The 26,463-nt window shown below is 37.9% G+C and overlaps 2 protein-coding genes across 5 annotated transcripts in view; one reads left to right on the top strand and one right to left on the bottom strand.

The window, feature by feature from the left end:
- LOC124131710 (coiled-coil domain-containing protein 73-like) overlaps positions 1–26,463 on the top strand; it is a 156,654-nt gene that overhangs the window by 119,989 nt on the left and 10,202 nt on the right. The gene's annotated exons all lie outside the window — the stretch shown is intronic.
- LOC125378218 lies at positions 1,462–24,762 on the bottom strand. Of its 3 annotated transcripts, none has more exons than XM_048393318.1 (4): positions 24,538–24,762; positions 5,619–6,722; positions 5,023–5,349; positions 1,462–4,059 (listed from the first exon to the last, which is right to left on the bottom strand). In XM_048393318.1, the coding sequence occupies exons 2-4, from the start codon at positions 6,462–6,464 to the stop codon at positions 3,226–3,228; spliced, it is 2,007 nt and encodes a 668-aa protein (XP_048249275.1). In that variant the 5' UTR covers positions 6,465–6,722; positions 24,538–24,762; the 3' UTR covers positions 1,462–3,225. The 3 variants fall into 3 exon arrangements, with proteins under 3 accessions (XP_048249275.1, XP_048249277.1, XP_048249281.1); XM_048393320.1 differs by lacking the exon at positions 24,538–24,762 and adding an exon at positions 16,644–17,170; XM_048393324.1 differs by lacking the exon at positions 24,538–24,762 and adding an exon at positions 16,547–16,629.

Here is a 26,463-nt window from a genome sequence, read left to right as displayed (position 1 = left end):
TTTCTGATGTATAGGTTTGTAATGGTGAAGTTAAAGTGTGTCATATTGTCCTATAATGCGGCAATATATCTCAGTGGGGTGTCTGTTTGATGCACCATTAACCTCACAGTGGATACAAGTCGAAACACTGTTGTGTTTGTCTGTCCTTGACATCCTCACCTGGTAATGATTGGCAGAAGAATCAGCTGTTGTCATTTGACTAAGAAAATAGGACCACATCAATTACCGTATTTGACGTAATAAGCAAACCGCTCTAATAAGCGCCCACGGCAATATTTGCTAATATTTTGGCAGGTGAACAATCCCAATTAGCACCCCTTCCGATTGATCAATGTACACAAGACGTATTTATTCGTGTGTTATTTGCACCCTTAATTATTGGCAATTAAATTCTGGAAAAATATATCTGTTGTATATAAACAGTCAGGCCGTCAGCATTAACCACAAAATTATCTTTCAACTCTGTGTTTTCCAGCAAAATAATATTCTAATAAGAGCCCCTTATTTCTAATTTTGTGAGCGCCCTGGGCGCTTATTACGTCAAATACGGTATTTGCCATGCAACAGCATGTTATGTAGGCCAGAACAACTTTGTTTCTTATTTTATGGAATTGCCTGCCCTGAATTTTGCAAACGATAAAAATGAAGCCTTTGTTCAACTGAGAATATGCTTGTTTTCAACATCGTTTTGGTTGTATTATATTATCTCTTTTATTTTAGAATAAAAAAGAAATTAATCCTGATGAAAAGTATAAATCTGAAAAACAATTGTTCGCTTAGCCTTTGCATCTTGGCATGTAGACCCAGAAATCTCAACAGAAGAACTACTTTCAGAAATGCATGCATGCATGTGTTCGTGCACTGGGAGTAGGTTTGATGAATAACCATTACACAATCACATTTCTTGAGTAGATGGTCTGAATTACGAAAAGAATTTAGTCCACCAGGAGAGTTCTACATGCTGCAGTTCAGTTTCACGAGGATATGGCAAACGTTTTTATTAAAGCGTCTGTTGCATATCAATATATTGAAGCAGCAGAATGAACATACCTGTATATACTACTCAACTTGTGATAGGGATATTCTTGAGTGCCAGGTAGGACAGACAACTTATTAATATCTATCTATCTATCTATCTATCTTATTAAAAATCCTTTTTCCTGTAATTCGATCACCAATTAATTCAATATCAATATAGCGCTAACTCTGTTATAGCGCGTGGTAATGCATCTAAAAAAACCATTATCAGCTGCTCACTGTGAGTGTGTAACACCGGAAATACCAGACAACAAATCCGAACTGAAGCACGCAATTTAATCCCATTATTATACTATCTGGTTCTAAAAACGTGTTCAATGTATGTCGGGACTTATGTTTGTAGTATATTTTATGAGTTTTATTCAATATTATAAACATACATTTCGACGAAACCGTGAGTGAAGTGATTGGTAGATTTATTTACAGAAACCACAGACAGATTATCGCTATATAGACACCTGAATTTGCTGAAGCAATACGATGGGTTTTTTTTAAAGTGCATAACACTTGATAAATCTTTTGTTTACGCTATGAATCTTAAACAACTACTATTCTAATCTTTTTTCAAACTCTGAAACGTGCAGCATAGATCATGTTAGGTGGGCAGAGCATGTACTGTTGTGTTGGTTATCTACCCCCTATGACTCCACCTCGGTTAAACAGCTGATCGTCTATAACTCTCATAAATTGTTTGGACCCCAAAGGTAGCTTTGTAGTGATCACTGTAGTATATGTTATGAAAGAAGAAAATCATACAATGGTTATTGTTTACAATTGTTTTTAGAGTAATTGTTATTTCGAATGAAATGTGAAGTTGCACTTCAGTCAAAAGTCAGTACCAGTCTGGTTTTTAAACTACTTACAATGTTTTATAAGAGATGTTTTGTTTATTTCAAATAAATTCAATTATCACAATGATATCACAGTAAAAGAAAAATTCATATCGCAGCTAAAATGTGTAGTCATAGATCCTTCTTTGACAAAATGGAACACCATTACAGAAATATCACTATATTATTGCATAGTTGACAGTTCACATTACTCTTCACCAGTTGAATGAGAACAGGATTTATCTTCATAAAATGAATATATTTCAACAATTCGTGTTTGTAAGTGTATTCTTATTTTCCAATATCTTGCATATCTTTTCAACATATACCATGAGCAGGTACATGTACAACGTTTTCATTAATTCATATTCTTTTATGGAGCATTCATTCATGTCAATGAACCAATTATTGTGTGACAAAAATAAATTGGTTTCGAGGAAGTTGTGGTTGTGTTATGTATGCCCCCAAAATTGATTCACCCTGACATAAACAAGTGTCTGCGTTAGAAGAATCATGACAAAACAAATCAGTTGTCATGTAAAAAAATGCCTAGCCAAAAGACCTGTTTCTGAAGAGTCAATAAATAAAAACTAAATAGAGTTCATGCTATTACATACAATTTCTTCATACACGTAAACGGTTCTTCAGCGGTAGAAACTAACAGTTTTAGTCCACTAGTCCTTATAATGATAACATACAGCAAAACCTTTGAAAAGTGCAAATTTCTACTAGTCCTTATGATACCTTAACTATTGGGCAGTTTGGCAAGGACTACAGGACTAGTGCCAATTTCAAACGCTGGTTCTTAGGCAGGCTTAATATCCATGGTTCCCCTCAAGTACTTGCCAAAAAGATGCCCAAATATTGGAGCACACATAAATAATAGAAACAAAACCATTTCCATAATCATGTAGGAAATCTCAGCTAAAAGCAGTCCACAGAAAGATTCCGACCATATCATATGGATGTGCCCATGAATCACCATCAAACTATCACAATGACACTAGCTGTTCACAGAAAAACTCATTACACTACATGGTTGGCCCAGTGGTGTAAGGCGCCAAGGCATGGTAGTACATCCCAGTCTTGACCAGACAATCCAGTGATTGACATGAAATCAACCTAGTAAGCAAACCTAACCATCCAATCCCAGGGAGCTTAAATTATTATCCTTTAGACTGTCAGGACCATATCCTTGCTAGAAGGTTCAGCTGTGTCACATTATCCTTTCCTCCTACATTTGGCTGACACTTCATACACCTGAAATACTGAAAGTTAGGTGGCGTGACAACAATCTCAATCACCCACACATTATCCTGAGTATATCCTACACAATATGGACAGTATAAGGCTGATGTCATACATGCTGTCCATAGCAGCACCCTTCCGAGTCCACCTCTTGTTTACAGCAAGTCCACATATACAGAACACGAACCAGTTGACCACCTTCAGTATACTTCTCTACTCGCTCTTTACTCTTAGCATGGTAGAGACAGGCCAACTTGTGATTGTCGATTGACCGAAACAATTTCTGACACCTGAGGCACTTGGATACCTTGCCTACCTGAGGTTTGAAAGCTTTGAGATGAGCCAGAGTTGCAGACAATTCTGCAGTCTTTTTTACTTCAAGTTGCCTGTATGTTTCCTTGGGAGGACCTCTCTCAGATATGCTACGTTTATCGTTGTGTTTACTTGAATGCTTAAGATTCAGTTTCGGTATAGGATTGAGAGTTTTTGTTGTCATTGTATTCGGAGCACCTTTCACTTCAAAAGAAGCTCTTTGCCAATTCTTTTTGCTGCCGGTATGTCTACTTGAAGATGCCTGCCCATCTCCATTTAGTATCAGAGGGGACAGGTCAATGTCATTTGCTAAGCTGAGGTTGTGGCTGTTAGTCACTGGCCCTGTGGATTTGCGCAGTCTGTCCATGCTTGCTATGGCATCATGGAGGGAATCCTCTAGTTTCTTGGCCCTCTGTTTCAGTGCATGGAGTTTCTCCTGGGATATATGGATCACAGAGGCCTCTTTGCCTTTTGTGGACGTCTGGGTTTCAGTTGCTGGCCTCTGGCTCATTTTGGTAGAAGATGTCTTTTGTGTGGAAATGACACTTTCTGTTAATGGTCTCTGAGACTTGTTTGGTCTGGACTGGTCAGCCGTTGATTCTGTTGATGTCGATTTATCCAGCACCTTCACCTGAATGCAGACATACGATTGTGTTCATTATTCTTACTGGTGGTAAATATAGAACATTGATATTCATACTTAACATTTGTGATGTGTCTTGTTATGTTTCTAATTGAATCGTGCACTATATATTTTGATCATGCATGCTTGAGATAAATAAAGCTTGTAGGTAAAGCTGAATATATGGACGCAAACAAATGGCTCTAACAAATAACTTTTAGAATGTGTGGAGTGGTCCACTGGTTTAGTCACATATCTTTTCTGATTTCAGCAAAAGTTATTTATATGTATAAATTACATGATTATGTGTTAGAACTGGCCTCCATCAACCAAAGGCAACAATTAACAAGGTGGTCAGACCCGGTGACTTTGTTGATTGTGTGTCATTGTACCATGGGACTATTTACTTGTCAGTATGTCCAGCCGGTGTTGAAAAGAACTGGTCCTAAAAAAACATCTAGCCATGCTACTGTATACAAGTATAAGTGAGTATATGAACATGCAATGCCATTTAGAAATAGGTCCATTGTAATAAATGTTATATTTGGGACTCAACCGCAAAAAAAGTACGCAAATCTGTACTTTACTAAGAAGGTGTTATACCAAATACATGTATAACATTTGTTACATGATTGAGTATTGTCTATTACCTGGCTGACAATGTTACTGATTTGAACACCATCTGCTCTGCCAGCAGTAAAATCTAAACCATCATCATTAGTGTTGTTTATTGATATATGCGATGAATTGTCAATTTGATGTACATAGCACCTAGCAAGTGACTTGCATAAAGCTGTTTCCTGTTCTTGAATGTCATGCTAATAACCTGCAATGTACCTTTGGAAATGAAATTACTTTTGATACATTTATTAGCACATTCAACATTGAAATTTATATTGTGTCGTCATCACAATTGCATCATATTAAGACTGGTTAAACAATGGCTGTCTATCTTCAATTGGCCATCCTCACCTGTTTAGCTGCTACCACTTCATTGATGTCAGTCATCTGTTGACGCAGCCATTCTACATCTTGCTGCTTCTGTCCAAGCACTTTCTTCATCTTTACCACCTCCTTCAGCAGCTTCAGGTTCTCTGATTCGGCCTGCTTGGTTTTCTCTGTGGCCTCCTGCACCTGATGTTTGCATGAGTGTTGCTGCACCAGAAGTTGCTGCCGCAGCCTCACAGCCAGCATCTCTCCCCCTTCCTGCTCCTCCTCCTCCATGTCCAGAAGCTGCATGCACTGGAAACGGTCCTCCATCAAGGCATTACAGATCTCCACCAACAGTTCCAGGGATCTCTAGTACAACAATGTTGTCAAAAGTATTTTATTATGCAATATAAACTGTTTAGGTGGACTTTTGATATTTTTTTATTCTGTCTTTTTTGCCATATGAAGCCAGATCAGTTCTTAATTACCTAAAAAGAACTTTTGAAATACATTTTCACAAGAAGTTGTTTTTTTAAAAACCATTTTCTTTCTTTCTTTTATAAATTCAATATTTTTTTCGTGAATTAAATTTCTTCCATGCAGAAAATAATTTTACTATATATAGAATCTTCACCTACCTGTATTTCTTCCCTGCTACTGCTGTGAGGTATGGAGTCCAGCAGTGAGTCACTGATGCTGAAACACTCCAGCAGAAGGCGGAGCTGGCTGCTGCAGTCCTGGAGTATTGCTGCTGCCTTTAGTGCTGTCTTCCTGTTCTCCTCAACCTCCTTCAGGGCCATCCTCAGTTTCAGTGACCAACCATCTCGTTCTATCTGTAACTTTGCACACAACCATTTTGATATTTCTGCCTTCAGAGCACGTTCATGCAAAGCTTTGATGAGCAGAATCCTCTCATCATTTGGAGCTCCATTCAAATAACTTTCAAAAAATCCTTTAAGAAATTCATTCACAGAAACTTGTAAGTCCTTGTCAATTTTGACTTCTTCCCAGTTCTTATCTAAAACTGATTTTTCTTTACCATGAATAATTAACATGTTTTTCATGACATTGCTGTGTTTTGAGGATGATGATTTTGAATTTGATTCATAGAAAGATGTTTCCAAGTCTTTCCTTGGTTCCAGTTCACTTGATACACAGTCTGACTGGTCAGCTGAATCTACAACCCTTGTCATGCGAGACAAAGATGCCTCCATGTTTTCTAAGCCGTTTGATCCTTCATTTTCATCATAACCTAGATCATTGTTATCAAAGGTTTCTGATTTGGAATCTTCATCTGTCCCTTCTTCATTATCATCAAAGTAATTATTTAGATCGACAGAGGTCTTGTCAGCAGACTGAAGACTGAATTCATCCTCCAGATTGTCCACCGATTTAGAGAAGCTCTTCTTGTCAGCAAGAGACGGTGTCATGTCATCTGCTGCCAGATTTTCAAGTGACTTGGACAGCCGCACTGGTTCTGCCATTGTCAGGGGCGGTCGTGTAGCCTAGTGGTTAAAGCGTTTGCTCGTCACACTGAAGACCTGGGAACGATTCCCGACATGGGTACAATGTGTGAAGCCCATTTCTGGTGTCCCTCGCCGTGACATTGCTGGAATATTACTAAAATTGGCGTGAAATCAACTCACTCACTCACTCACACTGCCATTGTCATAATCCTGGAAGATGCGGTTGAAGATGGCGTCTGAACTTGAAGATGGCCCCTTCAAAGCAAATTCTTCATGCTGTAACAAATTTAATTAAAGATAAAATTTGTATCTTTATATTTGTATTTTAAATATATACCTACAGTTTTCTGTGCATTTTCACCAAAGCAAAGACTTCTTGCTGCTTATCTGTTTCTAGTAACACATTCAGATTGGAGCACTCTATGTCTATGACATTCTTAAAGAGCAGTGGAGTACAGATATGACCACAGTTGGCTACTGTGACACACTGTCTTCATTTAAAACACTGTACACATTGTATAGGCTCATGGAGAACAGGTTATTGTGATGGGTATGACCAATAACTGTTTTATTGTATCTCAATGCATTGTAAACTTGTAGGGCCAGTTTTGTTCATTTCTCTTTCCCCATTGAGAATTTGAATCACTATTTTCATAGTTCATGTCCTTGGTTTTGATGAGAAAAGACTTTGTCGGATAATCATGTGGGTTATTCTATGGCATTGACATGTTATACTTGATGTGTCAAAAGTAAAGGTATGCTGTCAATGTGTTGGGAAACACTGCCTGAAGTAAGGAAATAATATATTCCTGATCACACTTCATTTAGTGATATTGTGGACCAAAAGAAACCTTTGAGATGATCCCTACAACATACTTATTCCCATGAACTGCCTTTGTGAGTTTATGATTGCATCTTTTATGTGTACAACCAATATCCACAGACCTCTTCAAATTTCTGTGGCTAGCAATAAGTTATTGACGGTTGATTATGTTACAATGTTTCCTAGTGGTACTGGTTCCTGTACAAGCAGTTGCTCCCCACAAGCAATGTCCACTTGTTCCTCTCCTTCAACAGCCTGACTGCTCAACTGTGAACCTCATATTCTGCCAATCAGTGTGTTAGTCCCGACCAAGTAAAAGTTACAAAGATTCTAGATACTTTCCTCAAATCTTTTATACTATTTTAGACTATGTATGAGATCAGTACCTGTTTTTATGGACCCTACAAAGGATAACAAGGGCAAAGTCTGAGGCCGATATTACTTTTTTCTGGGCCACTAAAACAGGTATTGACCTCAAATATAATCATAAAGAGACAAAAGCAAATTGGACATGTTCAACTACTGGTATGTTAGCGACAATGAGGTTAGGAGGTTCCATCAAACAGAGAAACCTGATTGGCTTAGGTTTGGGGAATACCACTTATTAGTTAAGGATCAAATTATATTTTTTATATGTATTTATGTCAGGTTTTGTGCTTTCATATACTTAGAGAATGGAAGTTTGTGGTTCGATCGCCTGAATATGTCATACCAAAAGACAATATAAAATGGGACTTATTGTTACCCTGTGCTTGGTATTAAGGGGATTAACCAAGGACTGGTCAGCTCAGAGTCTGTGAGTATAGTGTGTTAGTGGGATATCCATGTGAAACTGCAGCATAGTATCTTAGTGTGCTAGCACTAGTAAAGCAGCAGAAGTTCAGACTAGTACAAGCAGATGCACACATACATGCATGTGCAATAATTGTGAACACAATGTTAAACCCAATTTCACCTCCCCACCTCCAAATATGTTATCAACCCCTGGAATGCACAAGACTATCGGGATCACTTGACCAGACATTGTGACTTGTGAACATATCCCAATTGCGTAGATGGATGCTGATGATGTCAATCATTGGATTGTCTGGTCCAGACTTTATTATTTACAGACTGCCGTCATATAGCTGGAATAATGCTGAGTGCTGCGTAAAATGACAAACAGACACAAGAAATGTTCAGTCAACTAAAATTAATGATGTGGTGCACCAAGATAGTCAGTAGTACCGGTATGTTGTTATATCAAATAAATTTATGTTAGGACATGGTCATTGTGGGTATGGATAAAATAGCATGACCAAATTTACATACATCATTCAGGTGTAAATCTTTAGTACTCTCATGCTTATGTCTGAGACAAAAATGAGGACAGAGCAAAAAGATAAGCCTTCATTTGTTCATATGCCATGTATATATTACTACATTCCATTGAAAGGTAATGGTAGTGTTCTGATATCATGGTGCATTAGTTACATGACATTAAGGGCAAATCTGTGATTTGAACCCATGATCATAGGATCATGCAATGCTAAAGGGATGTAACTCTGCACAGCAAATTGTAGCACCTTCAATGACTGTTCCACCTGTTACACCTGTTCCTCTTAGAAATGGACACACCTTCAATGCATGGACTGAAGTATTAGCACTGCTTATCTGCTCATGTAGAACTGTTGGTATGAGCATACTAAATAGCTGCAACACACAATAGTTTGGTTGCTACTGTTATAATTGACCTTGGATTCTACTCATGAGAACAGTCCTTTCCTCAGAATGTTCGCATTGTTGCTCGGACTAGTCATAAGAACATTTATTATGCCCCAAAGTGACATTGACCTATCAGAGAGCAGAACTACTAACCCGATATGAGCCCATATACCGTCAGTAAAACACCAAGATGATTGTTACTGACCTAATATGAGACCGTATACCGTCAATAACAGACATTTTGAATTTTCCAACACCCACCTCACATATTTCACATAAATATTCTGGTACAGAATTTGTTATTCGACACTGTTTTGTGTTTTATATCATTAATTGTGATGTGTAAAGACATTAATTTTTAAGAGACATGTTGGTGACTTTATTAATATAAATTATTGAGAGAAAAGCTGAAAGGGAGGTCACTGATTTACAAATATCAACATCATAGAACATAATATAGGATTACATCACAAACAAGACGTGTAATGCCAATGACCTCACATGGCAACAGAATACAACACAGCCCATCCTAAGGGAAATGCGGACTGCTACCAAGTTACAGCGGCCCGCAGATTTCTGACAACATGCAGGCATTTTTATAATAATGCTATCCATTTTAGCTATAATACTTGCGTAAACATTCGCATTTAGTGCATTATATATTCCATAGTTAACATTTGTGTTAACATTAAACCGTTGTATCGGAAACATATGTACTGGTCCTGACATTTATACCGTTGTAAGTTTCAAGTTTTCAATTTGATATGACATGTGCGACAAAGATACCAATAGTGTAAATTTTTCAGCTTGATAAATTCATTATGGCCTGTTTAGTTGCTAAGCTAATATGACACCGCATATGGCAACTAAAGACGCTATAACTAACAGTGTGACTGTAGAGTGAATACAGATGGTGTAATACTATTGTTGGCCATGTATTCATGAACCTTGTGGTGTGACACTCAACTTATTGCAGTTGACTCTTGTGTCAGGGTGTTCTGTATGCTTTATCTGTTTGTGTTTGAGGGGTTCTGCCCGTGTTGTGAGTTCAACATACGACTGTCACATTGTGAAGTATTACATTTACCGTAATCGACGTTATAAGCGCCCCGCTCTAATAAGCGCCCATGGCGATATTTGCTAGTATATTGGCTAGTGAACAATCCCAATTAGCACCCTTCGTGTGTTATATGCACCCTTAATTAAATTCTGGAAAAATAAATCTGGCGTGTCTAATACGCACAGACTTTTCTTTTGTATCATTTCAGGCTGTCAGCCTAAACCACAAAATTTACGATCTTTCAGGTCTTTCACCAAAATTATATTCTAATAAGAGCCCCCTCTTTCTAATTTTGAGAGCGCCCTGGGCGCTTATTACGTCGAATACGGTACATGCAGGTATGTCTCTTGTTGGTGAGCGGGAGTGCACATGTTCAACTTTGTGAAGGGCATCGACATGTTTGGTATTTTCAAAATGACTAAATATTTGTTCGCTTTTATGAAATTGATTTAAACCATTATTATAATATCCACAATGACATGGATGCTAATCAATATGAACCACATTTAATGATGTTGTGAAATCATATTTTCAATCAATTTAAACCAAGGCTTGAATAAGATGATATTTTATGAGGTTGCTACTAAACTGGGGGTAAATTTATTTGAAGAAATATCATTGTGTAAAAATATTTTTTTATGGAAAATATACATATCAGATTTTAGATTCTTTAAATGTTTGGAAAATGTCTGATCAGCATACAGTAAACATCAGTTATTGCATATAATAGGACAACCACTGAGGATCTAGTGGATAGCTGTAGAGTGTCTGCCCAGAGAGTGGTTCGTTCTCTGGCCGTGTTATACCAAAATATGTTAAAAGATGATACTTGTTGTTACCCTGCCTGGTGCTCAACAATAAGGAGATAAAACAAATAATGGTAGCTTGGGGTCATTATACTTGAGTGGTGTAGCCATGTTAAACTGAGGTATCTCAGTGGAATAGTATAAAACTGACTTTTATAACTTTTATAACACCAGACACACACACACACACACACACACACACACACACACACACACACACACACACACACACACACACACACACACACACACACACACACACACACACACACACACACACACACACACACACACACACACACACACACAATGTTTAAGTGCAATAGCCCTGAACGCCATGTTAAACCCCATTTCACCTCACCTTAACACATAAAGTAGTTATAAGGATGAAATATTACATAGCTATGTGTCATGCTTTTTTGGTACAAATTCAGAATGCATAACACCTTCTTGAATGATTACCAGCATGAAGAACTTTGACTAAGACAGAAACCATCAATAATGATGAAAGACCTTGTTCAAACATTTTTTTAGTTAGAAGTAAAATGTGTTTGATTGTCAAAAGAGTTGCCATCAATGGGATCAGATGATTACAATTTTTGACTTGGCTGATTTTGCAGTGACTGCACGGATCGTTGCTCATGCTATTAGCCACTGGTTGGTCTGGTCCTGCATTGTTTCGACACAGGCTTCTGTGATATTGCTGTCGAGTCACGTATGTTAATACCGGTAACATTATACAGCCTTCACTTTCACATTGTCGCACAGACATATCAATTTCCTCTTTCTTTTCCCGAGAATGACCCAGTCTTTGATTTAAGAGATCCTAATCACTTGATCACCTAACATTGTTTCCTTTCATACAGAGACCATTGTGTCCACCAAAATATTTTCTTTGGTTATCGATACAAAACTATGGAAGAGAACAACTCTATGTCAAGCCAGAAAAAGTATTTCTTATGAACCAGAAATTAATGCTCACCAGACACTGCCTTAAGAACTCCCAGAACATTTCCCCATAGTAAGTCTCCAGCACTACCTCTGTGTGAATGACAAGTGGTATATACTTAGCTGTATATAATCCCATAGGACCTGGGCATGGTGATCATGATCGACTGTGGTTTTACACGAGTCAGTGCACACCAGCAATATGATGCAGTCCTGATATCACGATTTCACATTAGTTCTTTTTCTTGGATATTGACTGAGATTTAGAAGAATGTCCTATTGAAAGTTGAGAAAATCATGAAAATGTCTCAATGCCATCTCCAGCCAAATCCCAGTGATATATATATTAACCTAGAGAATTAACTCAGTCCTGGGAATATGTTAACATAACATAATGTACTTCAATATATACTACTCAAAAGAAGTTAAGGATCACCTGATTCTTTCATATTACTATAGTTAATCTCTCATGCCATGACAGATTAACTTTACCAATATGAAAGAATCGGGAGATCCTTAACTTCTTTTGAGTAGTATATTATGGAAGAGTTAGTGATATATATTCATTGGAAAATAAAAAACATATATATAACAATGTGTTGCAATTAGTTTTGTTTATTTCACACTTGTGATTTGCATACTTTTTCCAACTGTATAAACATTTGATCATGAAACTTAAATTTGTTTGACATTTGTCAAAATTTAATGAATCCCACTAATGACACAACAATCAGCATGAGATGGTACTTATTTTCAAGGTGCTTAATAATGTTGTCTTTAGAGCGTGCACATTATGAAATTTTGACTGGTATTTATTAAAGACCATAGGACATTTTTGATTGATTGTGATTGTATAAAGTTCTAATAATTTACAACATTGCAGTGAATATCCTGTTACTTAAATATATTTTGTAACAAATATGGTATCAAATTATCTGGAAATTACCATAGAGTATTATTATTGCAAAATCAAGGGAATATTTTAAATTTTTACTTACATTATTGGTTCATTCACTACATTAGGAATATAGCAACTCTCTTATTTTTATATTATCTTTCAAAGTTAAACAGTCAGGTTTGAAGTGAGTATAGCTCTTTAGAAGATGCAGCTGATTCTGTAAAATTAGATTGATTGAATGAATCACATTGATAAAATTCCAGCCATTTAACCACAGTAACAAAATCGCCATTCGTAACAAGTATAACAGGCAGTCAAGAAGGTAACTATCACAGATTCAGTGTAAAGCAAACTAGGTTGAGCCTGTAAAATATACAGCACATAATGAGGCCTGATAATGAAATTGGTACCAGTATGTGTGTGATATTTGAGTTCTTGACCGTCATTGTGTTAAGCTGTGGGAGTTACTATTGGCATTGGTTGTGTTCCCACCTGCCAGGGCTGGGCTCACCAGGGGTGTGACTGTGCATGTAGACTAGTGTTTAGCTTGTCTCCCAATACACCTGAATAATGTCGGCTCTGTTTGACACACATGCTTTCTATACTACTTTCTATCTCATAAGTCAGTGATTGACAGAGGACTACACATGTAGATATGAGCAACTGTGAGCTTCAGTGGGTTGGATTTTAGATTCAACTGTCGTATTCAACCGTCTTTTGTTTTAGTATTATTAATGTTTAGTTTTAGTTTACAACTGTCATCTCTCAGAAGACATTATTTGTATCATTAGGATACATGGATGTATGAACTTCAGTGTTAGAAATAAACAGTGGTCCTTTAGGGTCTTTGAGGATCTTTGCCCTAGTATCTCAATACAAGCTAGGACCTCTAAATCATTCATTTACCTTGATCAAGGTTTGAACATTTAAGGCCTTAGTAAAGCTTTCAGAAAGTTTTATAGCAGACATGTGGTAGACAATTATAAATATGATGAATGATTGACAAAATATATGTCTGATGCAATTTGCTGTTTTCACTTCCACCATATGTTCCCATGTGGGTTTTTTTCAGGTTTATAATTGACTAGCCTTTGCATGTGTTTGTGATGGGTGCCACTGGTGGGGCAGGATAAACTCACCTTTTCGCAAACACCTGGTACCATTACTATTTGATAGTGATTCATAAACACATGATCATGATATAGTCAGTGTCACACATTCAGCATTTTAGCAGCGATTTCTTAGGAATATGGAAAGGGTTTTCTCACTTATATTTACACAGCATTATCCAGTATGTAAATTAATTCAATTTGGCACACCAAATGTTGTGTTATTGATAGAATATTCAATCTCTTACCTTTAAGACAGTACTAGTATTGTTCAATGCACGTGAGCACACAAGATTCCTGGCCAGATAAAAGCAGGAGATAAAAAGAATTGTTTCAAGGTAGACACCCATCGCAAGGGATAAATATTTCAAATCAACATCAATAACGGATCTTTTTAATAGAATCAATTCTCATTTAATTACAGGTTTTTTATAAAGAAATTGAACTAATTGATAAATTTTGAATTGTGTAAATAGCTGTATTTTATATTGGTAAAGTATAATTTAGATTGTTAGTGGCTATAAGGGGGTTGAAGCAGCGTAAAAGTATTGTCCATCTGAGAGGAAATGTAAGACCACATCATGCATTCAAAGTACATGTACATTTATTCTTACCTCAGTTTTAAACATAGTATATTTGTTTATTTTAACTGTTGCGAACGGTCACCAGCAGCTGAGGGGATGGTGTAAATGCCGCTGGGGAGCTGTGCAGGTAGCAAAAGTATTGTAAGTCCCCACGGTCCCTAGTATGGTGGCCTAACTTTGGTTGCTGGTGATCTATAGCCCGTTTTTATATTGTATTGTTGAATGAATATGTATTCTTTTAAATATTCTAAACTAGTTTTAAAATCGAAACTGTGATACTCTAGTTATCCTACTGTCCTTCGCTGACAGGTTTTTATTCCAAATAAATCTATGTACATGTATTATGCGTCATTTCTCGTCACGATATGGCTGAAATATTGCCGATGTGACGTTAAATTTTAACTCACTCACTCAAGGTAGACACAGTGTCAGGGGTATAAGGATCTATACCAAAACGTCGCCTTTACAGGCATCTACTTTGACATCCGTCAACTTCTAAGTCAAAGTGTGCCCATTGGTATGGCAGGATTAGTACTAAAGTATAGACATGGGTTTATTGGAGGTCCTGGAGATCGAATCTCATAAATAAAATGGACTTTACTATGTCATGTTATTTACACTTGACCTTTCAACAATACACGAGATATTTATTGTACATTGTCATTGAAGTTTTTCAGCAGGAGTTTCCAGTTCACGTTGGATATTCTGGTCAATAACAAAAGAACATTAGCACTCATTTCAAAGAAGGGAATTACTGAAATGTTGTATATGGCTTATATTCTAAGTTAGATGAACTTTTGTTCTTTTCATGTGACAGATACCAGAGGTACCGGGGGTATGCATATGAATACTGGCTGTGACATTTTATTACCTTTCACCAAGTACACTTACCAATTACAAATTTTGGTGGTCCAAAAATGTTTGGCCTACCTGCTGAAAGTTACATGTAAGAATGACTTTCAATAGATCTTTCTTTTTAACATAAGGTTGATGTAACCCATATGTCTCATAAGAAATATTTGGAAACAAACTATAATAGATGCAGAAGACACTACGACTGGATGATTTTTTCACAAGGATAGTTAAGAAATGAGGCAGAGGTAAATTAGCAGGTAATCTTAGCTAAGGTTATTTAGTCCATTGATTTTATTGACATTTTGTCCAGTCGGTATATGCAGCTGGGAGACACAGTGTTTGTTTGTTTGTTTGTTGTTTAACCACACACTCAGCAATATTCCAGCTATATGACGTCGGTCTGTAAATAATCGAGCCTAGACCAGACAATCCAGTGATTGACATCATGAGCATTAATCTACGCAATTGAGATGCGATGACATGCATCAACCAAGTCAGCGAGCCTGACCACGCGATCCTGTTAGTCGCCTCTTACGACAAGCATAGTCGCCTTTTATGGCAAGCATGGGTTGCTGAAGACCTAACCCAGATTTTCATGGGTAGAGACACAGTGATATTAGATTGCAGTTGAATGGTTGTGATGTGGGTTTGATTCCCATCATGGTCACAATTTGTGAAGACAATACATGTTCCTAGAAATTAATATTGGACTTTTATACTACTAAAAAAAGTTTAGAACCACTCAATTATTTCACATTATAAAATTAATCAGTCATGCCAAGGGTGGCCCTTAACTTGTTTGGAGTAGTAAGCTAACAGCCAGAGCTTACAGCTGGGAAGAGAACTTGTCATGTAAAGTCTTGTTTTGTGGTGAGGTAGTACTTTGGTTCTATATTAAAGTCTTGACACATGTTGTACCAGACATGTATGTGATTCATTCCATAGCTTGATTGTCATTCCATCACTTGATTGTCTGGTTTTGTTTACAGGCTGACATCGCATGGCAGGAGTACTGCTGTGCTGCATCAGGCAATATATACTTACTCTATTATGCAAATTGTATGAATGGCGGGTGCTACCAGTTGGGCAGGACATGCTTACCCTTTTCGTGAACTCCTGTTTTTCACTGATTTTCAGTGGTCCATTCATATAATTTCCACAGCTTTTGCCCTTTACGCCAAGTGGAATCTGTTTTGTCAGAAAATCTAGGCTGGTTATTCCCTTGCATTGAAAATTTATATTTAACACATGGAGCCCATTCCCATGGTGATGTAGAAGGAATAATTATTGTAATTTAAACACAAGCAACTCACTGACTGTTTCTCTGAAGGTGCTGGAAATATGTCTTAGCAATAGTGCACATGTGCAGTAGTTGCTGTACTGAATACTTTCTGCTCCATGCCAACTCACCTGAAGGAGGATCTGCTATGGGTGGTTTCTAGGGCACACACATTCCTACTGGAATAGGCAACAAATTGTTTCTGGAGATAAACTGTATATGTTCCTGACAGTCCACTAATAGCCCACTAGTCAATGCTCAGAAATGTGCCCTTCCTTTGAGACAGTACTCTCTCACTACGTTGGACTTTCACCAGTGCAGTCTTCATGACAGGTATATCAGCTCATCTACAACCGGTCATGTGTGCAGGACAACCACTCCACTGTCACACTACTCCATGATTCCACTTACATCATTGTTGACTCGGGGCTTTCACTCATGATCATTATCTGTGATAGTTGTCAGGACCTTGTTGAAGCACCTGTCATAGGGTGCTACACCTGACACTGTGTGCAATACACGCTATACATTGGATCGGGAGTAATGGAGTGCAAACAGACGTTCACTTGACTTGTCACTTGCCTCTGGAATATTTTTTGTTTAGTACTTTGAATTAAAGAATGGGTAGCCAAATACTAATATGAAATTGATAGCTAATGTGACCCTAGAGGCCCATTCCACAACTAATGTTCATGTTTTGATTGTGTTAAGTCTGTATCAATTACAATAGTCACAGCAGTACACTCTTTTCCTGGCATGAGGCCATGTCGTGTGTGCTGTGCTTACTGTTGTAGATTCATAATGATGTTTTGCAATGACAAACTGGTATAAATATTTTAGGCATAAATAATTTCTTCTGAATTCAGATATTGTATTCAGATTATAAACTATTAATATTAATGGGACCTGGGCCTATCAAAGAAAGAATGTTACTGTCCAGCAGACCCAACAACACAAGACATTCCACCTTACCAGTGGACCCAGTAACACCAGACATTCCACCTTACCAGTGGACCCAGTAACACAAGACAATCCACCCTACCAGTGGGCCCAGCAACACCAGACATTCCACCCTACCAGTGGACCCAGTAACACCAGACATTCCACCCTACCAGTGGACCCAGTAACACCAGACATTCCATCCACCCAGTGGACCCAGCAACACCAGACATTCCACCCTACCAGTGGGCCCAGTAACACCAGACATTCCATCCACCCAGTGGACCCAGCAACACAAGACATTCCACCCAACCAGTCGGCCCAGCAACATCAAACATTCCACCCACCCAGTGGGCCCAGTAACACCAGTCATTCCACCCATCTATTGGACCCAGAAATACATGACATTCCACCCTACCAGTGGGCCCAGTAACACAAGACATTCCATCCACCCAGTGGGCCCAGCAACATCAGACATTCCACCCAAACCAGTGGACCCAGCAACACCAGAAATTCCACCCACCCAGTGGGCCTAGTAACACCAGATATTCCACCCACCCAGTGGGCCCAGCAACACAAGACATTCCACCCACCTTGTGGGCCCATTAACGCAAGACATTCCACCCGCCTAGTAGGCCCAGCAACATCAAACATTCCACCCACCCAGTGGGCTCAGCAACATCAGATATTTCACCCACCCAATGGGCCCAGTAACATCCGACATTCCACCCATCCAGTGGGCCCAGCAACACAAGACATTCCACCCACCTTGTGGGCCCATTAACGCAAGACATTCCACCCACCTTGTAGGCCCAGCAACATCAGACATTCCCTTCAACCAGTAGACCCAACAAAACAAGACATTCCACCCACCTTGTAGGCCCAGCAACATCAGACATTCCACCCACCTTGTAGGCCCAGTAACATCCGACATTCCACCCACCCAGTGGGCCCAGCAACACAAGACATTCCACCCACCTTGTGGGCCCATTAACGAAAAACATTCCACCCACCTTGTAGGCCCAGCAACATCAGACATTCCCTTCAACCAGTAGACCCAGCAAAACAAGACATTCCACCCACCTTGTAGGCCCAGCAACATCAGACATTCCAACCACCTTGTAGGCCCAGCAACATCAGACATTCCACCCACCTTGTAGGCCCAGCAACACGAGACATTCCACCCACCTTGTAGGCCCAGCAACATCTGACATTCCACCCACCTTGTAGGCCCAGCAACATCAGTCATTCCACCCAACCAGTGGACCCAGTAACACCAGACTCTCCACCCATCCAGTGTACCCAGCAACACAAGACTCTCCACCCACCCAGTGGACCCTGAGCAACACAAGACATTGAACCCACCCAGTCGCCCCTGAGCAACACAAGACACTCCACCCACCAAATGGCCCCTGAGCAACACAAGACATTCAACCCACCCAGTGGCCCCTGAGCAACACAAGACGCTCCACCCACCCAGTGGACCCAGAAACACAAGACTCTCCACCCAACCAGTGGACCCAGCAATACAAGACACTCCACCCACCCAAAGCTATAAATAGTGCCTTTAACAACTTAGGACATTTCAGTACCAATATTATTCCTATATTTCAGTAACACAAATAAATTATAAAGTATTAGTAAGAGACCAACTCTCAAATAAGGTTCAAGTTTACACTGGAAACTACAGATCAAAAAGAGTGTGAAGTGATGCCTTTTACTGCCAATATTTACAGTGTTTCGGCTCCTTTGTTCTTTGTAGTGGAAAATACAAATTCTAAGTGCAAGTGATTTGAAATTTTAACAGAAACATGTACATAAATTCATTTCTCTAAGAGAAGGATTGTTCTCTTTATGAGGTGTTTGCAGTATATTGATAAATTATTATTAAAAAGTTAAGATATGAGAAAAACCAACGAGTGAGTGAGTTTGGTTTAATGCCGCTTTTAACAGTATTCCAGTTAAATCATGGCGTGTCAGCTTAATGTGGGAGGAAAGCCGGAAGTGGTGCAGGTCTCAGATGTTTACCAGTTCGGTGAAACCCAAGAGCACGGGTATGGTGCTGACAAACCTAGAAACATAATTGGGGCGAACCGGGATTTGGACCCACAATATTAGGTTTCTGACTTGCCCAAGGGACACAACTCTGCACAACGAATTGTGGCACCTTAGATGACTGGACCATCCATGCCTCCTTATTTGTAAGAAAAATAGGGAAGTGTCACCTAACATGTACTTTGGAACATGGTCACTCGATGAGGGGAATTATAAGATACTCACAAAAAAACACACATTAAAATATATATACAAAAAAGAAAGCATTACTGACAGTATGTTTTCATTTTTCAAAGTGAATTTCCTGTATGAAAATCTAAACTGCCTTGTGTCTATAAATGTTGAATGGATTTTCCGGAGTTGTTATCTAGTAATTAGGATTCACCTAAATCTCCTGATGCAGACAACAGTATATGTGACAGTAGGTGAGAGGTCTGGGTTTGAATCCCAGCAACACAGGAGTTCTGCTGGAGTCCAGTAGCTATGACATGCATAGTCACGATCAATGCTATTTCCATGTATCCGTTTTGTTTGTTGATTAACGACGTAGTCAGCAATAATCTGGAATCTGGACCAGGCAATTCAGTGAATGACATCACGAGCATCGATCCACACAAGTCACTAAGTCAGAACACCTGATCCAGTTAGTTGTCCAAGCATAGGTTGCTGGGGACCAATATTCTTACCTGGAATCCCGATGGGTGTTTAAAATATGTGGGAGTTTCAGATATGTTGTCATAAAACCATACTCACTCACTCCTAACACAATGAACAAATTCATGGAAAGATTTTCTACGTATTGGCAATTATATATAATGAAGATTGATTATAAGAATTCACGAATATTCATCAACGAATTCACATTAAAACATTGACATACAGTGACATTTTACCCCAGCAGGTTGAAGGTTGCATTCAATCAAGTAAATCAAACATTTATATACAGAGCATGTCTTAAGCCAAGAGGGTTGTACCTCGCACTAGTCTGACCATGGTAACTACACATGAATGTGTCAATCAGGGAGTACATTAGACCAAGTGTATGAAGTGGGACTTCTATTTAGCTGGGGATTGCCCTTATCATGGCACACAAAGCATGTATATATAACATATGCTTGTCAACACTCCAGCACACAACAGTCACAGGTGTGTTCTATAACGGATCAGATATTATCATTAAGTATGGTACCGAAAATGTTGTTATTGTAGAATGGATTATTTAATTCATAGTTGTTTCTCTGACTTTAAAGAGTGAGTGAGTGAGTATGGTTTTACGCCGCTTTTAGCAATATTCCAGCAATATCACGGCGGGGGACACCAGAAATGGGCTTCACACATTGTACCCATGACTTTAAAGAAACATGAGAGTGAGAAATTCATTATGCCCGATATGCACTCATAAATTATTGTGTCCAGGTCAAGAGGTTCTGCATTCATCTTGTCAAAGTGGGAAACGTTTATCAGATGATATTTTATATTTTCAAATGAACATGATCATGATAGTTGATATTAGCATTAATCTTGATTTTTTTTCTGTTCACTGGATAAAAACATATTTTTTTAAATAAAAAAAAAAAGAATTATTGAATCACTTGTATTTATTTAGGGTTCCAAATTAGTTCAAACGGTAATAAAGCTACTCACCAATATCACAGCAACTACCAATGTTTCCTCTACCAATGTCTCCTCGCCTTCAGTAATTCAGTGGCAAGTTCTTCATTGATTGGCATTTACACCCAGCAAAGGTAACACTATTAATTAAGTGTTGACTCTCCTTTATTCACAACTTGACATTTAAGGAGCTGAATTTGTTTACAGTGCCAGAACTTATTCAAATATTCTTGTCCATGCTTCAATAATTTGACTAATCTAGGAGCCCACCAGGTGATCGGAGTCAATGCATGATCAATATGGATCAATACCTGATAAATCACCAATCAGGGTGAGCCAGGGGATCGCTGTCTTACCTTACATCGCCAGTAATTGATCTCCAACAAATACATTGATTACATTTGTACATTTGCCTATTCATGGTTAGGGCAGTATGCTTGACTTGTCGAGCCCTAAATGTTGATATTTCTGTCTCAATGTTACCATCATTGACTGCACTTAATCAAAGCACCTAAATAATTGTTATACATCATCAGGGAGGAAGCATTTCTCTAAACATGACCAACAGAAAATTATTGTTTTTATGAATACATGTTCAGGCTTCAGTAAATTGCCTAATAGGCCATGATTAGGTATATAAGGAGGTTGGTATGAGCACTGCTATTAAGCATCTCTGTAGGGGGTATTGGGGATTATTGTGACAGTAACAGCATTATTCAAGCAGAATTTGATAAATATATATGACATAGCAATAATTTGTTATGAGATTAGGTGCACCATAATGGAATATATTGATGTTTCCTGTTATGGATAACTTGGTCTATTGTCAGCCTTTATAAGGCAGCTCTTCTGTTCTGTTGATCCCCAGAGAACATTCTGATCAGCATAGTCAAATAATAAATTTGGATTTTAGCTGTTAAAAATATTGCTGTTGACTGATCAAATTTTACACATATACCCAATAGCCTAGTTGTGTATTATTATTGCGTGTCTGGGTTTAAGTGCACACTTATTTTCAAATACTGTAACCAATGTTAAAGAAAATATATGATTGCAATTTTTTTGTGAATATCAATTGTCCTATTATTATTATATGTCAGTTTCCGAGTGGAATTTTTTTTATGACATTGTTAGAAAGTATTTAAATGTCCAAGTGAAAGTGCTGAAATCACACGCTCCGTAATCAGCTTCCAAAACAAACATACTTGGGGGTGTAGCCTAAAGGTACCGGCGCTGCAGTGCATGACAAAGGTTTTCATTGGCAATGTGCTATTCTTACATATGCTGTTTCTATTTCTGTTAATCCTACAAAAATAAAAACTTTGTATATATTGAGTTGTTGAATGCGGGAAATGTCACTTTTGATCTTGATATTGTGAATAATTAATATAACAATTAACAATCTGTAACTAACATTTTATTACTAGCATCCTGTTGGGTACCATAAACAGTGACTTCTTACTTGTCCAGCAGCTGGCCCGGGGGTAATTTGAGGTGTGTGTGTGTCATATCAAACACTGTGCAGGATCGGGATCGGGATCGGGATCGGTGGATGCTTGTAATACATAGAAAACGATTTGTGACACAAAATACACAATAGATACATTATTCCTTCACATCTCAAATTTACATTATTTACACAACCAGATGTGATACAGCATTGTGATAATCATTAACTTGTTTCTGGTTGGCGAGAAGTTGTCTCTTCTTCCTCATGGGCATGGTCCAGGTTTCAATACTTCTCCTTCTTGGGTGGCATCAAACTAACTGGATTGAGATTCAGTGCTATCCTGCTCAACCTGCAGAATCTCAATGAATATTTTTACAGATTTGAATACTATTCCCCGAGATAATTTGTTGGCGACGACCCACTGCAGACTGGGCACTTGCCTGATAGTCTGAAACTGTGCAGTGCATCAAACACTTGGAACCCGTTTTAACCCCAAAGAGGGGAATTCCCACAGTGGCAGAATTTTTTGTTTCGTTGTCGATTTTATCATCTGTTTTTATGCTATTTCCGTTTTGCAAATTTAATTTTGGTCAACTATTTATGATTAAGTATTAAATTCTGCAAATTTGCTATGTTGCCATTCCTTGCCCTTTGAGGACACTGGTATCTCAATTAGAAATGTTTTGTCAAAGACATTTGCTGACAGGAGTGATAACATAACAATAGAAATAATTTATGCTATCTGCAGTTTTGTTTTGCTTTGTTATGTAGTAAATGTTGTATCCACCATCAAATTAAAAAGGTTAGGTTGATGTTGAGATGATGCTTTTCTTAATTAAGTATACTTTTCCACCCCTAGTAGTCTCTAGTACCTATTTTCCCATTGTATTGTGGGTTCACACAGAAAAACAGCAAGCTGTTTACAGTTAAGTTATGCAAAGGGCCTTACATGAAAATTACCGACATTATATAAGCACCTTCAGAGGCCACTTCACAATGTAGTTGACAAGGGTATTAATGCACTACTGGACATTGTTGTATGAAAGTATTTGTGTCCACTAGAACTGAATAAAGTAAAGCGGAAACTTTACACACAAATGTTTAATAAACTACAATAAATTGTCATTAAGAACTGCACTTAATATGCTAATAAATGTGATATATTCTGCCATCCTTTTTGGACATATAAATATGTTATGTGTGTATTTTTTTCGTCTCAGGTCATTATTTTTAATTTGTTATGACTACAAAATCTTACAAAACAAATGTAACTTATCTTTTCAAATGGCAGTCAAACACCATTGTGTCAAAGTTGAAGGGACTTACGTAAATACTTCAAGTTTTTCAAGGTTCGACACAACCGAAAATTAGGAATAAAGAAGGAATATGCAGGGACCAAGCTTTTTACTTCTAGACAACCATAAATTTGACACATCAATGTTTGACACAACATTGTTTGACTGTATCAAATGTATTTACGTTTTAGTCATTGCAAATGTCTTATGGAGAGAGCAAGTACAGGCCTATGCATGTTTTTTTTAAAAACAACTAAATGCCTGCATTTTACACATACCGGCATTTAACAAGGTTAACATTTATTTAAGAAGTGATATGAAAAAGTCTGACCTGCCTACAATCAATGTAACTGTTTGCCATTACAATGTACAATATTATAATACAAGTTGCCCCTGCCATGCTCTTAACATAGCAATATATACTCCTTTTGCCTTCTAAATAGCCTGGGTGCTACCGGTAATTACTTTACCGTCTCATCAAGTTTCAATACATTCATTAGACGTAGCACATGCTATATCATTATCAAGGTCCACAGAGAAGTATACAGATTCAGTTTTGACAGCTGTTTGAGAAGAATAATTCAAGCTTGAGTCAATATAGAAATATATGGCGATGTAGAACTATACCTTTAATTTAAAAGATTTTTAACATATTAAACATTTATCTGGAATTACCTGTCAGCAGACCATGAAATCCTCACGAGTTGAAAATGAAGCAGCAGATCACATGTAACCATATCATCCATTTACAATCTCAGCACAATCACACACCCCAGCATAAGCCAGTTGTACAGTTAGTGGTAGGAACACCAATCATATCCACCTTGCACGATTATGTCCTAGTCCGCGGGGACAGATCTATATCCCTGTCAATGTGATAAGCCTACACACACCCGGGCCATTACTGACTGTTTTAACATTCCAGATGTAAATGATTGTCAGTTTGGCTTCATTGGCTCAATTCTCATTGGAGGTGTAGGTGATCATTTTATTGACCATGTGCCAATCATAACTTTTTTGCATGACCAGTTTTGATGTAACTTAATATTTGTGTGTTTTGATATGGTGTGGTATTTGATTTGTTAGAACTAAAGATGTGTAGATTTGTTTGAAGTTGAATAAAGATTGGAGATATAAAGATGAATGTCGATTGAAGTTTTTTGTTATATCCTCAAGGCATAAGATTTGTGTGTGGCCAAATGGTGCCCAACATGCCATGATCTGATCAGATGTTTGACTTTATTGGATGATTAGCCAGTAGTATTTAATGGGTTCATGGATTTCAGACAGAACTGCATTCTTATGGAAGACAGAATGGAAGTATTGTTTTAACTTCCTGATTTTTTTTATGTTCACATACATGTTAAGTTTTCAGGATAAGTGTATGAAAATATATTGTTTTCTGATATTCATCAATATATATATTTTTTCTCATTTGATTAGCTAAATCCAAGTAACATATTTAGATTGAATGAAATATTCCAGTATATACCACAATATTGTTAGTTTTGGTATAAGGTTAGTGTATGTGTCCGCTGATTGAAGATACTTTGTATTGTAGGTCATGTAGTCAATGGAAGCCACGTGATATAGCGCAAGCTATCCTCAGCTCAATCAAACAGCTGTTTTCTATCAAATTTGAATATGGTTTAATTCTTTTACAATGACAGATTATTGCGTGTTGGTTACAAACATTTGTTGCAGCCGTATCACTCGGGGTACATGGGGTTTACACATCCCGCGGTAGGTTTTATACTACAAGCCAGAGGGGAGTGGAAAAAAAAAAACTAACAAGGGACGCATAAAACCCCACGTACCCCGAGTGATCCAGTTACAACAAATTTATCTTACCGACATGTTTTAATATGACATTGTAAAATAATTCAATCAAATTCAAAATTGATAGAAACCAGCTGTTAACTTGTGCTATATCATGTGACTTTCATTGACTCGAAAAAAAACATGCTGCTTTTTGCTTAACAGTTGGGTATAATCCTGGCAGAAATCCATGTGCAGCTTGTTTTCTTCATGGCAGGGTATAAGGGATTTATTCTCCCACTGAGAAATGTATTTCCCTCCTAGGCGGGATACATAGTATTTTATCAAAATTATGTGATATAGTCAGATCTCATCATTCTGACATGGAGGTATGATAATAAACTGTTTCTGTGAATTTACTAACAATCTAGGACAATGTCTAAATGGCAAAGGACATATCTGTCAACAGATACAGATATAGAGATAAGGACATGGCCCATCCTCAATTTCTTTATATTCCTTTGAGTGGAAGAAGCCAGGTATATGATAGTGATGGGATAATGACTTTCGTGTGATGGTGAGAGGCACTTAAATGAGGTGAGGTGAGGTGAAATGGGGTTTAGCGTTGCGTCCAAGATTATTGCACTTATATAGCGATGTGCATGTATGTGTGTGTTTTTGCGTGGCTGCTTGTACTAGTCCGGACTGATGCCGATTTATAGTGCTAGCTCACTGAGGTACCATGCCACAGTTTAACATGAATACACCACTCAGACACAGTATACTGACTATGAGCCGACCAGTCCTTGTTTTAGCCCCAAAATAGGGTAACAAGAGGTACCA

This window comes from Haliotis rufescens, unplaced genomic scaffold (genome assembly GCF_023055435.1).
Source record: "Haliotis rufescens isolate VD_foot unplaced genomic scaffold, xgHalRufe1.0.p SCAF_1, whole genome shotgun sequence".
In the NCBI taxonomy this organism is placed as follows: domain Eukaryota; kingdom Metazoa; phylum Mollusca; class Gastropoda; order Lepetellida; family Haliotidae; genus Haliotis; species Haliotis rufescens.
This window is presented reverse-complemented; position numbering and strand designations above follow the sequence as displayed.

Bases quoted from the DNA above. Each gene is read 5' to 3' on its own strand.
- LOC125378218 (XM_048393318.1), bottom strand. From the start codon at position 6,464: ATGGCAGAACCAGTGCGGCTGTCCAAGTCACTTGAAAATCTGGCAGCA. The intron at 5,350-5,618 runs GTAGGTGAAGAT...TTGTTGTACTAG, and splicing joins GTAGCAGGGAAGAAATACAG to AGATCCCTGGAACTGTTGGT. The intron at 4,060-5,022 runs GTGAGGATGGCC...GTCTGCATTCAG, and splicing joins AAGTGGTAGCAGCTAAACAG to GTGAAGGTGCTGGATAAATC.